Consider the following 15,069-nt stretch of genomic DNA (forward strand, 5'->3'; position numbering starts at 1 on the left):
TAATAAAATTTCAGCTAAAGCACATTCATCTAAAAATATTTTAAACATACTTGAGGGTTTGAATGATTCTTATATACGAACATGTAAACTCCTGCCTCCCAAAAGTTTTTCATAAATAAAAATGACCTTAAACATAAACTGGTGATCTCCTACGGATGGCACTTTTATGACAGTAAAGGCTGTGTTGCTGTGCTAAACATCTCAGGCTACGAATGGTTCAGAAGAATCATGTAAGAAGAGAAATAAGAAAGTGTAAGACCAAAGAACATTCAAACAACAAAACAAAAACAAAAACAAAAAAACAAACACAAGTAATGGTAATTTTAAAAAGCAGCACGCCTTCTATAAAGGACACAAATAGAAAAAGTAGGAGAAATTTAATACTATTTGTTCAACAGGAAAAGCCAGACATCATTCATTCAAGGCAGATCTTTGTTGAAATGACAAGGATATATGAAACATTTCCTTACACAACTCAGTTTATTCCTCTCAAATCCCCTAAAAATGTCACTTACCCTCTTTCTTCCTTTTCTCTGCTCCAAATTGATTGGAATTCCTGTAGTTTCTTTTCCATTTGTTGGTTCTCCAACTCTAACTGTATCTTCTCCATCCTCAGTTCCTGAGCATTTCTGAGTATTAGTTAAACACAGAATGTTCATTTGTGGGAAACAAAAACAAGGCAAAATAATTTTATACAATCTTTTGCCCTTAATTAAAATTATGAATAGTAAATAAGTGATGGAGTATCCTAATTACGTCCTTTGCATTCTGTGAAATACAGTTTCTAAAGTTAGCATTTGCCTCCCATTAACATTCTCCTTAAGGTATGTAACTCTTCAAATGTCAGATTTTTGTTTTTCCTATTACACTGCGAGAGATTTCAAACCGTAATTCACTTTCCATATGAACTCTGTCTTCGTATATGCACAAATATCTATACTATACAAATAGAAAGCAAAAGAAAAAACATTTTCTAATTTTCATACTGTCTTTCCTCTAAAGAATTCAAGTAGTTGGAAGAATACTGTTTAAAGTATCTAATCTTTTCTGTACAGAATACACATTTTTGCTGACCTGATCATCTTAGAAACCTTCAATAAATTTCTACCTCTATGTTGTATAATACAAAGAAAGCAAGAAAGAGAATGAGAGAGAGAGAGAGAGAGAGAGAGAGAGAGAAAGAGAGAAAGAGAGAAAGAAAGAGAGAAAAGAAAGAAAGAAAGAAAGAAAGAAAGAAAGAAAGAAAGAAAGAAGAAAGAAAGAAAGAAAGAAAGAAAGAAAGAAAGAAAGAAAGAAAGAAAGAAAGAAAGAAAGAAAAAGAAAGGGAGAAAGCAGAGCCTGTTTAGGGCCTATTAGGGAGAAAGCACCCATTGAGGGCCTCTGTACAGGAGCTATTACATTAAAGGGATTGAATGTGAACTGGGCCAAGTCTCACCTATTGTTTCCTCTGAAAGAAAGCAGTAAAAAAAGAACTTTTTGAGGACAGAGGAGAGCCCCCTTACAGATTCTTGTGCAAGAGATTTTGATAATAATACCTGAAGCTCATCGAACATTTGACACAAGCCATTTTCTTCATTTGACAGTTCTGGTCTCTTGTCAGTATTAGTCACTGTGTTCAATAGGTCTATGCCAACCTAGTTCTCTAGCTTTTATTATCTATCATGAGTTTAAATCTCTTTCATCGTTATTACATCAGTGTTTGACTATAATCAAGTAGTGTGCATCCCCAAGGATTCAATGACAAGCAATCAAAATAAGAATAATGGAAATGAGAAAAGGCCACTAACTTATATAAACAGTCACCAAAAAGCAAGCACCAAAGCGGACACAATCCAGAGAGGTACATGGAAAGTTAAAGGAGGCAAACCACTCTGCCAGTGGGTTCAGAGAAGCTGGTAAAGATACTGATGGAGAGGCACTATTTTCACTTTACCCATTTCACAAGGAGTACTTCAGCCCTTAGTACAAACAAGGACTGTGCTGACAGGACATGTAATAGGAGGTGAGAGGATATGAGACCCAGTGGAGATTCCAGTACAGAGAGGAACACAGACACACATGAAGGTAAACGAAATATGGTTATAATGGTGCTGTCACTGGAGAAGTACCTGGAGGTACCCGAACACACAGGGCACATGCCCAGCTGAAGGGATGGCAAGAGCAGTTCCTGGAGAAAGTGAGGTCTGAGCTGAGCCTCAGGGATGAAAGGACCTTGGGGAAGTCAAAGGGAAGTGGTGAGAGCAATGTTCTAAGAAGAAAGAAAAGTGTGGGCACAGGGAGAAACAGGTGATATGTGGGTCAAGGCACCAGAGGTTCCACGTGACCAGGCATTCTGTGAAGGAGGGGAAAGTGGCAAGAAATGGAATTGCTGATGTGGAGGGTGACCAGATCATGAAGGGCCATGTAGGCCATGATGAGGATTTGTATTCTGTAAGTGATGAGAACCATCAAAGGTTTTTAACAGAATTGATTTTAGAAAGATCACTCTGACTACAGAATGGAAAATTAGAGGGTGTAAGGCTGAAAGGCAAGCCAAGGCCGCCAGTTGGGATACTATTTCAAGAAGCCTAATAATAGAGAGATGATGCTGGTCTGACTGGATAGAGACAATGGAGAGAAAAATGGGAGAATTTGACAATTCTAAGGAAATAGAATTAACTGGACTTGGAGACTGACCAGAAGCAGGGGACTCACCAGGAAAGAGAAAGGAAAGAATCTAAGACAATCATAGGGTTCTTACTCGGGCAACCAGGAGGATAATGATGCCTAGATCACTTTGCAATGGAATGGGGAAATAGTTTAGGATTGATACCTGAGCTGGTCTCCCCTCCCAAAGTCTCAATGGCCCACAATACTTTTCACATGGCTTCCAGAGGAAGAGTTTGAAGAGTACAAATGTGATTGTGTTACTCACTTGCTTAGAAAACTTTTAATGTTTTTGAAGTCCCCACTGTGGTAGAGGAAAGGAATGAGACTGGAAAAAAAAAAGAAAAAGCCAGCTTACTGACCAGGTGTTCAAGATGATGGGATGCTATGGGTCTGAAATAAGACATGCGTTCCTCCTGGAAACAGCTTCAGACACAGAGTGGGGTGGAGCGGGGGGGGGGGGGGGGGGGGGGCGGGGAGGGGCATGTGGTGCAGGTAAGGCCACTGAGGAAAACTAAGGTTGATCCTGCAGAAACCAGGTCAACCCAACAAATGCAAGGGCCAGAAATAACCTACTGAAATGAGCTGAGGGCTGGGAAAGAGGAAGACAAATGTTGGAGAACACCAAAATGTCAGACAAGGTCAAGATAATCATTAAGATAGTATCAAATGAGCAGAGGCTTGGAATAAGGAAAGGGTAAGAAAGGGAACTCCAAAGATATTAACATAGAGTGGGTGTTCCTGTCCTAGCTTTTGTAGGTTGCTGATCATGGGTGGATCAGAGACCTAAAGGCCATGAAACAGTGATTCCCCCTCCCTTCCAAAATAAATTCCAAACTCCTTAGTGTGGCATAGAGGTTAATTTACTATCTATACAATCCTTCCCTTCTCTCCATATCTGTTCTCTGTCCCATAAATTGCTGCATGTGTCTGAAAGTTCCCAAAGTATGTGGCCTCTGTGCCTTTGCACAAGTTTTCCCCAGTAACTACCCAAATAACTGCATCTTTCAGGCAAAGCTTGGTGACCTCCTCACCCCTGCCCCAGCAGTTTATGCTTTCTCATCATACCATGCTTCACAACATACTGTAAATGTGATTCTATCTATTCACATCCTCCACAAGCTACCTGAGAGCAAAGGTTGTGTCTTCTTACTTTAATGTCCACCATTCCCTATCACAGTGTGTAGAATACATGCAATTAATGTTTGCTGGATGAATGGTTTATAAGTATATAAACACAGACTTGAAACATATGACCATAATCAAATTATGTACGTCCCCTTTTCTTTTTACACAAAAAAAGAAAAATTGGTAATAGTAGCAATGGGATTGCTCTCCCTCCCACCAAAAAATGGTAAAAATAATACAGATGATACTGAACAATAGGAGTTTGAACTGCATGGGTCCACTTACACACAACTGTTTTTGATAAATACAGTACGGTATTGTCTTTTCCCTTCTTTATGAATTTCTTAATAACATTTTCTTTTCTCTAGCTTACTTTTTTGTAAGAATACATTATATAACACATATAACATACAAAATATGCATTAATTGACTATTTATACTACCCATAAGGTCTCTAGTCAAGAGTAGGCTATTGGTTGTTAAGTTTTGCGGGTGTCAAAAGTTCTGTGTGGATTTTTGACTGTGCTAGGGGGTTAGTGTCCTCAATCCTTGTTGTTGTTCAAGGGTGAACTGTACTGAGATTACCATATATTTGTATAACATTTTCCAGCTTACACATGCTCTTACACACAGTTATCTCAAAAGTGAAGGAAGAATTAGGAAAGTCTGAAGACACTGAATAACCACAGGACTGTTGATCTGATTCAGGGAACTCAAAACAGATTAAAAATTGACAGTCTGGGGGCACTTGGGTGGCTCAGTTGGTTGAGTGTCCGACTTCAGCTCAGGTCATGATCCCACCATCTGTGAGTTTGAGCCCCGCGTCAGGCTCTGTGCCGACAGCTTGGAGCCTGGAACCTGCTTCATATTCTGTGTCTCCCTCTCTCTCTGTCCCTCCCCCCACCGCATCTTGCTCTCTCTCTCTCTCTCTCTCTCTCAAAAATAAAAACATTAAAAAAAAATTTTAATTGACAGTCTGTCCCCAACCCAGACTGACTGACCCTTACTGATTTCTGAGAGGAAGGCCTTGGGAATTTCCAGTGACACTAGATGATCTCAAAGGGAAGCAGTATATTGAAACTTCCCATACCCCTGCCATGTCATAAAATTCCCAAGATACCAGAATTGCCTGGTTCTAGCTGAATGCGTTCACAAGGCAATCCAAGACAGATGGTACCCTTCCAAGACAAAGATGAATTCAACATACTGTTCCTTAATAGGTGAAGTGCAGGGATAGTTAGTACCCTCTATTCTCCATTTAAAGGTCTCTCAGCCCAACAGTCTCCGTAAATTTCAGGGTCTTTCAGTTTCTTTAGGATGATTCTTTTTAATTCTGAATAAGTGTCACAAAACTATTTGTAACTTTCTGTTCGACTGCTTCAGTAGTCAATAAACCCAAACTTCATTTATCACTTTTCATTTTGATATTGTGGCAGAAATAATTTTAGTCCTCATTTTTTAAACTATTAGGGATTTAAAATATTTCAAACCTACTCTCTTATAAAAATGCACCGATGTAAAGAAAATGGAGGAAAGAACTCAAAAATTTAAGTTCAACTCTACACAGCCTCATATAAAAAAATACTTTAAATTACAGATATGTTAGCAATTATTTTTATTTAAGTAATAAATATATATACACTTACTTGTATTTTAGTTTTACAGAATTTCCAGGTTTCCCCCATGGAAGAACTACAAAATCTTTGGTGTTCATGATTACTGCCTTTTTTTTTCCCCCCACTGTCTTGATATTATCTAAAAATTATTGTGATTTGCAAAAACGTCTGAAAAAGTAGCAGACAAAAGAATAATGTCAGAGTAAAGCAGTTAAATTACAAATTCAAAACTACATACAATTCAGACAGGTTTTAAAAACAGAAATTGTTATGAAGGGAAAAAGTTAAATCAAAGGCTAAACAATAAATACACATATGCTAAATATATAAGTTTGACAAATATTGATATACTAATGAAGTTATAAATATAGCATATATGATGTAATTAAAATTTTACCAATAATTATATAGCAAAAGACTGTGGAAATAGTCGATTGAAAGTGAAGAATGTGGGGTGCCTGGGTGGCTCAGTCGGTTAAGTGTCCGACTTCGGCTCAGTTCATGATCCCATGGTTCGTGGGTTCAAGCCCCACGTTGGGCTCTGCTGAATGCTTGCTACTTGCTCAGAGCCAGAAGCCTGCTTCAGTTCTGTGTCTCCTTCTCTCTCTGCCCCTCCCCCACTCGTGCTCTGTCTCTCAAAAATAAATAAATGTAAAAAATAAAAAAATTAAAAAGGAAAGTGAAGAATGTACTCATTAAGACAAGTACATATTCTGTCTCTTTCTATGGTGAAGAGTATAAAAATATAAATCAGGTTTTGTTTTCATCCAAAAATAATATCCAAGGCTAAATATAGGAAAAAGAAAAGAACCTTAGAGATACAATCCAAACTCAAAACCTTTTTTTGTTCATATGTGGTAATATAAAATGAGAATTAAGGTATGTAATAATTACCCAGAGGCATTCTAATATCCTCATTCATCAAAGAAAATTTTAATGATGCTCTTTGCCTAAGATCAGAAATTAGCATATTTAGAAAGAATTTTTCAACAAGAAATGAAACAAAGAAGATTTTCTGCCTAACTCCAAGTTAACCAGAAAATTAAATTATTCAGAACACCCTATTTCCTGAGTATCCCAATTATTCATGGTTCTATAATAATTTAGTCTGTAATGCTGAATTACTGAATCACATGCACAACCATTAGGTTTTTATACGAATAAAAATTTCCAAATTCTGAACGCCCTTAAAGAAATATAAGGGCCATTGCCATAGAGTCCATAGTCTTAAATGGACAAACCATTTGATACTGCTGGTTTTTATATGTGTTTCCTATGTACTTAAAACCCCTATAAATATTTCCTAAGCTCTGCTATATGCAAGGCACTGTGTTAAGAGGCATGGAGTCAAGGCCCAAGGAGATCTGTTGACTGGCTCAAATGGCATAGAGTCAAAAAGGGCATATAAGACCAACATATAAAAGCCACAAAATAGGGTAGAAATTATAAAGTCCATAAAACTTACAGATGTGATAATATAAGAAGAGAGAGAGAATTCAAGGTGGCTAGCATTTAAAGTGGCATTTTGAGGAGAATGGGGGCTTATATAAAAAGATATGGACTGGATGAACACTTCATACTATGAGAAAGAACAGCTCTTGAATGGGGACTAATGACTGGCTCCATTTGGTTGATATTCGGGTTACATGGAAGGGGAAAAGTAGGCATAACTTTGGACATTTAGGCTGCAGCTCAATAATGAGTGGCTTTAAATGCCAAGTTAAGGCATTTGGAATTCAATATGTAGCTAATAAGAGGCACTGAAAGTTTTAGAGGGAGAACAGAAAATAAGTCTAGAAGCTTTGCTCAAAAACTTAAGGAGAGAAGGCATCAGAATAGGAGTAACCAAGTGGAAGGTTATTGTCACATGGAAGTCTATATAATCAAATGTGCAATTCTTCAGTTTTGTTTCTTTGGGACACCATATCATAATTTCAAGGATGCAACCACTGATCAAGACATTTTTGGAATACCTCTTTGAAACCTCCTGCAAAGTCTGTCATATACCCAACAAACATACAAATCTACTTTGTTGTGGCTCATTTAAAACTAAAAATTATAGCACTATATGCTAACTAATTTGGATGTAAATTTTAAAAAATTAAAAATTAAAAAAAATATATATTGTTTGGCAGGAGTGAATACTTTATTCATTCAAATCTAGTTTCAAGTTATTCTACCTCCAAAAAATCAAATCTACCCTGAAAGGGTAGATTTTTACTACCTTGGAGAAAATTCTGAAGGAATTTATTTCTGAAGATAATTTCAAATAGAATTATACAAAATAATTTTATATTGTAAGAAAAGTAGTAGATGCATCATAAGACTAAGTGTATTTGTGCCTTCAATAAACACTTGTGTTGTTTTTTTTTTAATTTTTTTTTAAGTATTCACTTTTGAGAGAGAGAGAGAAAGAGAGCTGGGGAGGGGCAGAGAGAGAAGGAGACACAGAATCCAAAGCAGGCTCCAGGCTCTGAGCTGTCAGCACAGAGCCAGACACGGGGCTCAAACTCCCAAAAACGCGAGATCATGACCTGAGCTGAAGTTGGATGTTCAACCAACTGAGCCACCCAGGCACCCCCGGTAAACATTTATGTAGCTACTCCTTCCTGACCTGTTTATGGGTACTGATATCACAATAGTAAATAAGATACAGTGTTTTCCCTCAAAGAACTCAAAATCAAAGGGAAAGCCACACGATGACAATACCATGGAACATTCCAACAGAAGGAAATACTTAGAAGGGACATTTAACTTGGACTCGTTTCTTAAGTACCAAGTCCTCTCTCTCAAAGCTAAAATGAATGTCAAAGAGGGGCGCCTGGGTGGCGCAGTCGGTTAAGCGTCCGACTTCAGCCAGGTCACGATCTCGCAGTCCGTGAGTTCGAGCCCCGCGTCAGGCTCTGGGCTGATGGCTCAGAGCCCGGAGCCTGTTTCCAATTCAGTGTCTCACTCTCTCTCTGCCCCTCCCCCGTTCATGCTCTGTCTCTCTCTGTCCCAAACAATAAAATAAATAAACGTTGAAAAAAAAAATTAAAAAAATAAAATAAAATAAAATAAAATAAAATAAAATAAAATAAAATAAAATAAAATAAAATAAAATGAATGTCAAAGAAAACTAAAGATAACCCCTGGAAAACTAAGATTTGGTTTGCTTTTGCGGAGGGAGGATACATCATCTTCTACCCCTTCCTTGTAGGTAAAAACTTTGTCTCACTTAAAAAAGACTTCAGGAATAATCCTACTCAAAAAGAGTCTCTATCTCTTTTTGATCATTATTTGGAAATCCAACTGCTGGACCCTAAGTCTACTGTGATAAATTTTTCAAGAAGACTTTCATACTGTTATCATTGCCACCATTATCAAAAAATAAAGTCAAAAATTATACGTGGGTTTTTAACTGTGTGGGGTGCTGGTGTGCCTAATCCCCCACATCGTTCAATGGTCAGCTATATATGTACGTATGCATAAAGCTGAACGTACACATGAAGACTGAAATGAATAAAAAAAGTCTGTAAATTTCATTAGGATGAGATGATTCAGATTTATAGCTCTGCTGATAATGTGATTTAACCAATAAATAGTCTTATTTGGGGGCATTTCACTTCATTGAATGCAATTAGTAAGGCTCCCTCTCAGTTAAATGTTTTATGAAGTCACACACATAAGCCAATTTTCTCGTATGAAGAGAAAAGCAAGATTATAATTGTGAGTCATGCTGTTCCGCCTGTTTCCTTTCGTAAAACCAACAGAGAATTAGTCACCTTTCTTGGGACAGCAAGGAGATAATAATGTCAGCAGGAAGAATAGCAAAGCACAAAACTTTAGTCATTTAATGGAATCAGGGAAATAGAGATAAACTCCCTATTATGCAAACTTTGTAGTTCCACTTGTCCTTAGGTGACTGAATTTTTTTTTCTGATAATTAAATACCAAAGGTTTAATAGTTATTTGGAAAATGTTCTTGTTAACTGACTTATTAGACTGCATCATTTTTCTGTCCCCAACCTGTTTCTCCCCACATGTGTACAGATACTATGACCCAATATTGTCCATGATGGTTTGATTCTCCTTCTACATAAGTTCTCATCCTGGGAATGCAACTCAAGCATCAAGGCCAGCTACCACAGAATGGAAACAAGGAAATTATGATGATTTATACCCCTAGAAACTCAGCGTATTTATCAAGAGTTGCCATAGTCTTCTAGAATTTGCCATGACACCACTGGCAGAATGGGAGGTTTGGGAAACCATTGTTTTCAAGATAGGACAGTTTTTGTAACTGAAAACCTATCTAAGATTAGCTGATTAGTCTAATGACCTGAAATCATCTTAGACTTGAAAATTCAAAAGCCAATAAATAAGAATTTTTCCTTACTTCGACACATATTTTAAGGTCCAAAAGCCAACTCTCTTGGATGGACTAATATGTTTGCCATAGCACTTAGAAATCAGATACCCAAGCAAGAAATATTAAATAAAAATGAATTTCAATAAAAATGGTAGTTTTAAATTCTTAAAAAGAATTGTATCCTTATTCTAAATATATATATATTTAAATATTTTTAAAAATCTAAGGAAAAGACTGATAATACATGATCCCTGGCATAGTGTCCTGTGCTTTAGTGGCCCACTAAATAAATATATGCCATTTTCTACTAGCACAGGCCATGAAAGTAAATCAGGTGCTGACTTCTCAGCTGCACTTAACCTTTCAGCCAACCAACACAGCTGATAAACACTGCTTCAGGGTATTAAATAGTGCCCATGGCACCCATTTTTTTTTTTTTTTTTTTTACTTTATATGTGAAGGTTCCATTGAGAGCAATTAAGAAAGTTTGCTTTCACTCTCAAGGGGCAAGGTATCTTTTTAAAATAGTTGTCAACTAAAAATGATAAGTAATGTTAAAAGATGCTAGGTTTAAGTTCAGAGGACCTTTGTGTTAGAGTGGTCTCTGAGCCTGTTTATCCATGTATTAAATGATAAGAATTCCACCCCCACCCAATTTGCAGGATATCAAACAAAAGGACTCTAATTTATGGTCTGTAAATCAGCGGGCTCCTTAAGGGCCACCAGAGAGCTCCGGGTTCAGAGAAGGGGCAGCGTTAGAAACTACCCTGAGAAGGGAATGAGGGAACATCAAGGTTTTTCTCAAACCACAGCTTCTCTGACTTCATTGGTTTTCATAAGGAGCCTCTGAGTCAGATTTAATATAAAGAAACTCCTCAATAGCTTAAAAAATGTTTTAAAGGCACAACGTAAATCAATACACAATTATTATCAACTGAAAACTTCATATGATTACAAATAGCAATGAAAGTATTTAATTCATAAATTAAATTCAGAACCTTAAGCTCTTTTATATTTATCTATCCTACCCATTCTCATACAATCCACTATCATCCTAAGTGGTCTCTTCTGAATATCTTAGAAATGGGAAAATTAAGGAAAGATTGGTGACAAAGCCAGAAAGTACAATTTTATTCCCAGTCCTGTTAGCTCTTAAGACTTGAAATCTAAATTGTTCTACATCCTTAAAATGATGAATTCATATCATTCATATTCTTCTCCCTTTCATATTCTTAACCTGTCATTAAAAGGAAATGTAGAGAAAGAACTGTTTGGCATCAGATTACCTTCTAAATTTTACAGTAATGTTTTTAAACACCGGTGAAAACCTTTTGGGTTTCAAATTGCCTCCATGTAATACAAGGTTATAAATTTCTTCTCTAAAACTTTTCCCCTTACCCAGAAGGAAAAAAAAAAATTACTCATCTGCTCTGTTTGGTACTTGAGAGCTTCAATTATGCATTCTAATTTTCCTAAGCATTATGCTTTATTTTCCACTTTTCTGCTCACCAAGTTTTATTCCATTCATTGCCAGGTTGGAAGGCCACCTCTATGATGCAGATTTCTTCCATCAAAAGTGAACTTCTCTTTCTGTAAGAACATCATGCGTATTACACTCATTTGCTATTATATGCTTCCTTGTACTATTTTTTCGGCTTTGCTTTTATAGGTGTGGTTTCCGTGAGCATCCCAAATATTTGAGGGCAGTCCTGCCACTGATCTTTGAATCCCCAGCAATTAGAAGAGTGCCTACATACAACATACTGCCAATAATAATATGCTAACTTTTAAATATTTAGCTTTTTCCTACTGCTTTGAATTTATTGCACAATCTTATGAAAAAAAATTAAACAAACACCCTCTTTCCCACTTCAAAATCTTTTTGTTTTCTTTTTTCCATGTATCCTACCAGACTCTGGTGAACATTCAACAAATATAGGAACACCTCTTCTGTGCCAGGTATCAGATTAAGCTCTGAAAAACAAGGTGAGCCAAACAGGTATAGTACCAATCCTCACTGAACTTGTAGTCTGGTGAAAAGAGTAGGAAAAAATTAAAAAGCAAATAAAATAACTGTGGGAAGTACTAAGTGTTTTGAAAGAAATAGACAAAAGACTTAGCTACCTACAAATAAATTTGTAATACAACTGGAAATATCATGGGAGGTCAGGCAGGCCTCTACGTACAGGTTATAAAATAAGGTGATACAAAATAAGGTGAGGTTTTTGTTCTTATTTTTGTTTTCATTTTCCATAAGCATACAGTTTGCATAGTTTTAATCCTGTGTAGCTTCAAATATATACGACTTCTTTTTAATGAGTCTTGCTAACTCTGGATTTAAAAAGTCAGGCTATAAAAAAAAAATACATAACTGAACCCATATATGAGCACCTCTAGTGCCGATTTGGGGACAGAAGAAAAGAAAAAAACTCCCACAGCTTCAGATTTCTTAGGAATCTGCCACCCCTCACCTTGGGAAGCACGGACTTCTATAATACAGCGGGTGCCTGTGGCCACCCAGGCAGAAAGCAAGCTACAAAAGGGGACGTCCTACTGGATTGCCACAGAACCAAATTTCTCATAAGGCACCCCTGACTTCAAAGGATGAAAAAAAAAGGGTAGCGTTTGAAAAGGTCAGGTTGTAGAGGGGGTATAATTGACAAGGCCCTGGTTTTCTTGCCTGGGGCATCACTCTTGGTTCACCTCATGGGCTGGAAACTTCTTTGTTAATAGAAAAAGAGTTTTATCCTGAGGCCAAGGCCGTGTCTTGCAGCCCGTGGGCCTGGCACTGTGTCGGGCACACGGCAGCGCTCAGCAAACACCTACAGGGCCGGCGCCCCAGCCCCACCCGGAACCCGGTCTACTTTCCCGCCGTCCCGCCATGCTCCCCGCACCCGGCGGACCCCTCGGTCGCCACTCCGCCCCGCCGCCCGCCCACCATAGTCATCTGCAACCTGCTGACCCACCTGGAGACCCCAGCCGCCTGCGTCACCACCGCCTGCTGGAGCTATCCGGAGCTTCCGCCTCGGTCTCCTTGGTTACCGCTTTGACTCGGTAGCCATAGCAACCAGAATACTTGGTCCTGCCGCCATTGACCAGCAGAGGGCACAAAGGAGCCCTGACGCGAGTGGGAAGCAGGGAGAGGAGCTGAAAGAAGAAAGAGAGGAGAGAGAGAGAAGAGAATGCAGGAGAGCAGGGACAGGGAAAGGACCTTCTCAGAAAGGACAGGGCTGAGAAACCCAGCAGGCCTTGAAGGCTTCCTGCTGGAAGGGCTCCTGCCACATTCCAACCACTCTTCTAAGAGTTTTATCTGTAATATTTAATTCATCCTCTTAACGGCCCAACTTACACCTAAGAAAATCAAGGCACAGAAAGTTTGAATAACGACCCAAAATTACAAAACTAGGAAATGGCAGACCCAAGAAGAATGACCCAAGCAGTTTAGAACTCCCACATATGTGCTCTGTTCAACTGATTATCAAAGGTCACAATAGGTAAAACCAATACTAGAATCTAGGGCTCAAGAGCTTTCTTTATACCCAAATATATGACCCATGGTGTGTGCGAATCTAATATATAGGGAGAGAGGGAGAGAGAGATAATCAACCCATGCTTCTCACACTTTTCTGTTCCAGTCACCTGTGGTGAAATTTTTTGCTTCCTAAATATGCTGTAGTTTTTTTTTTTAATCTCTATTTTATATGCTTCAAGTAGGATATGTGGTTGGTTCTGCAGTCAGTTGGTGTAAAAGCTTCTATCTCATCCACAGTGTTATCTATCTTGTAACTGGAGTAATAATCTCAACTATTATGGTTAAGATACTAAATTTGCACCACTGTTTTCCACATTAATGTGTCTGCCAATACACATTTAAGAACACATCTAATATCTTCCCCTGGCAAATTCAGTTGTATAAGACTTAACTAGCATAGATAAGAAAAAAGACACAATGATGTGGCTATGATTCTGGACTTTGAAATTAAGGCAGACCTGAATTTGAGTCCTGGTCCTGCCACAACTTACCTGTTGTGTGACCTTGAGTGAGATATAAAACTCAGTTTGATTGATTAAATAATAATACGCTTAGTGCATACATAGTATAGTATGGAAGAGTAAATGAAACAATGTATATTAAGTCTTTAGCACTAAACCAGGCCCACAGTTGGCACTGAATAAATGGTTAAAAAAAAATGGTGATCGTGGTATAGCTACAGTGATTGTCATTTAAGTGCTCATGGCATAAATTCACCAACTCCTTTCATTAAATCTAATACAATGACAACGTTCAAATGGACATATAATATTACTAGAATTTTCTTATGCAGGACTGTTTTCCAGACGTGCTCTTCAAATTACCAGGAAAGATATTTTCAGTGTGTATCCATTCATTTGTCCATTCATTCATTAATTTAACAAATATTTATTGAAAGTTCACTCTTCTTGGGGCGCCTGGGTGGCTCAATTGGTTAAGCCTCCGATTTCAGCTCAGGTCATGATCTCACGGTCCGTGAGTTCGAGCCCCGCGTCGGGCTCTGGGCTGGTGGCTCAGAGCCTGGAGCCTGCTTCCGATTCTGTGTCTCCCTCTCTCTCTGTCCCTCCCCCGTTCATGCTCTGTCTCTCTCTGTCTCAAAAATAAATAAACGTTAAAAAAAAAAAAGTTCACTCTTCTACACCTTGGAAATACTGCAGTGAAGAAAACATAGCACCCCTGTTATCAAACTTGTAATTTAGTAGGGGCAGAAAGACAATATAAAATCATACAAATGTATGTCAAGTGCTTTGAAAAAAACAAAGCAGAATAAAGAAACAGAAAATAATTAAGATTTCACATTTAGGTTAGATGGTCAGGGAAGTCCCAGAATGCAGGGAGAGAGGAAGACATGGGACAATCAGGGCCAGGAACATTCCAGACAGAAGAGCAAACCAACTTCAGTCTGGACCCAATCAATAGCAGTATTTTGCATAAAACCTCTGATTACTTCTGTACAGCACATTTTTACTTTAAAAAGGAATTCTTACCATGTACTTCTGGTGCAATCATAAAATTAAACTCATAAAAATAATGTATACAATATTCTGGTACTTGTCAAAAGCACTGGAAAGACATTAGCTTACTTATATTTAGAGAAATAGCTTAGCTTATGCACAGTTATGCAAAACAAAGCAGAGCCAAAAAATAAGCTAATGCCAAGTTACAGGGTACAATGAAAAATCTGAAGAGCTTGTCTTTCAGAACCATGATTAGTGACAAAATGAAATGAAACATGTAAAAACAATGACACCTCTAGAGATAGGATTTCCTCTCTGCTGAAGCAGAGTGCATTTAAC

General features: G+C 37.9%; 1 protein-coding gene across 1 annotated transcript in view; it reads right to left on the bottom strand.

Annotated features, from left to right (window-relative positions):
- ZBBX (zinc finger B-box domain containing) overlaps positions 1–14,132 on the bottom strand; it is a 121,851-nt gene extending 107,719 nt beyond the window's left edge. The window contains exons 1-4 of the mRNA XM_047098908.1: positions 12,708–14,132; positions 11,251–11,331; positions 5,421–5,558; positions 516–629 (exon numbers count right to left, since the gene is read on the bottom strand). Of these exons, the coding sequence (XP_046954864.1) occupies positions 516–629; positions 5,421–5,488 (182 nt within the window). The 5' untranslated portion in view covers positions 5,489–5,558; positions 11,251–11,331; positions 12,708–14,132. The remainder of the gene's footprint in view (positions 1–515; positions 630–5,420; positions 5,559–11,250; positions 11,332–12,707) is intronic.
- Between the last annotated feature and the right edge of the window lie 937 nt (positions 14,133–15,069).

Source organism: Lynx rufus, unplaced genomic scaffold (assembly GCF_022079265.1).
Source record: "Lynx rufus isolate CCGP_SWC_20201006 ecotype Redwood Valley unplaced genomic scaffold, mLynRuf1.p SCAF_5, whole genome shotgun sequence".
Taxonomy (NCBI): domain Eukaryota; kingdom Metazoa; phylum Chordata; class Mammalia; order Carnivora; family Felidae; genus Lynx; species Lynx rufus.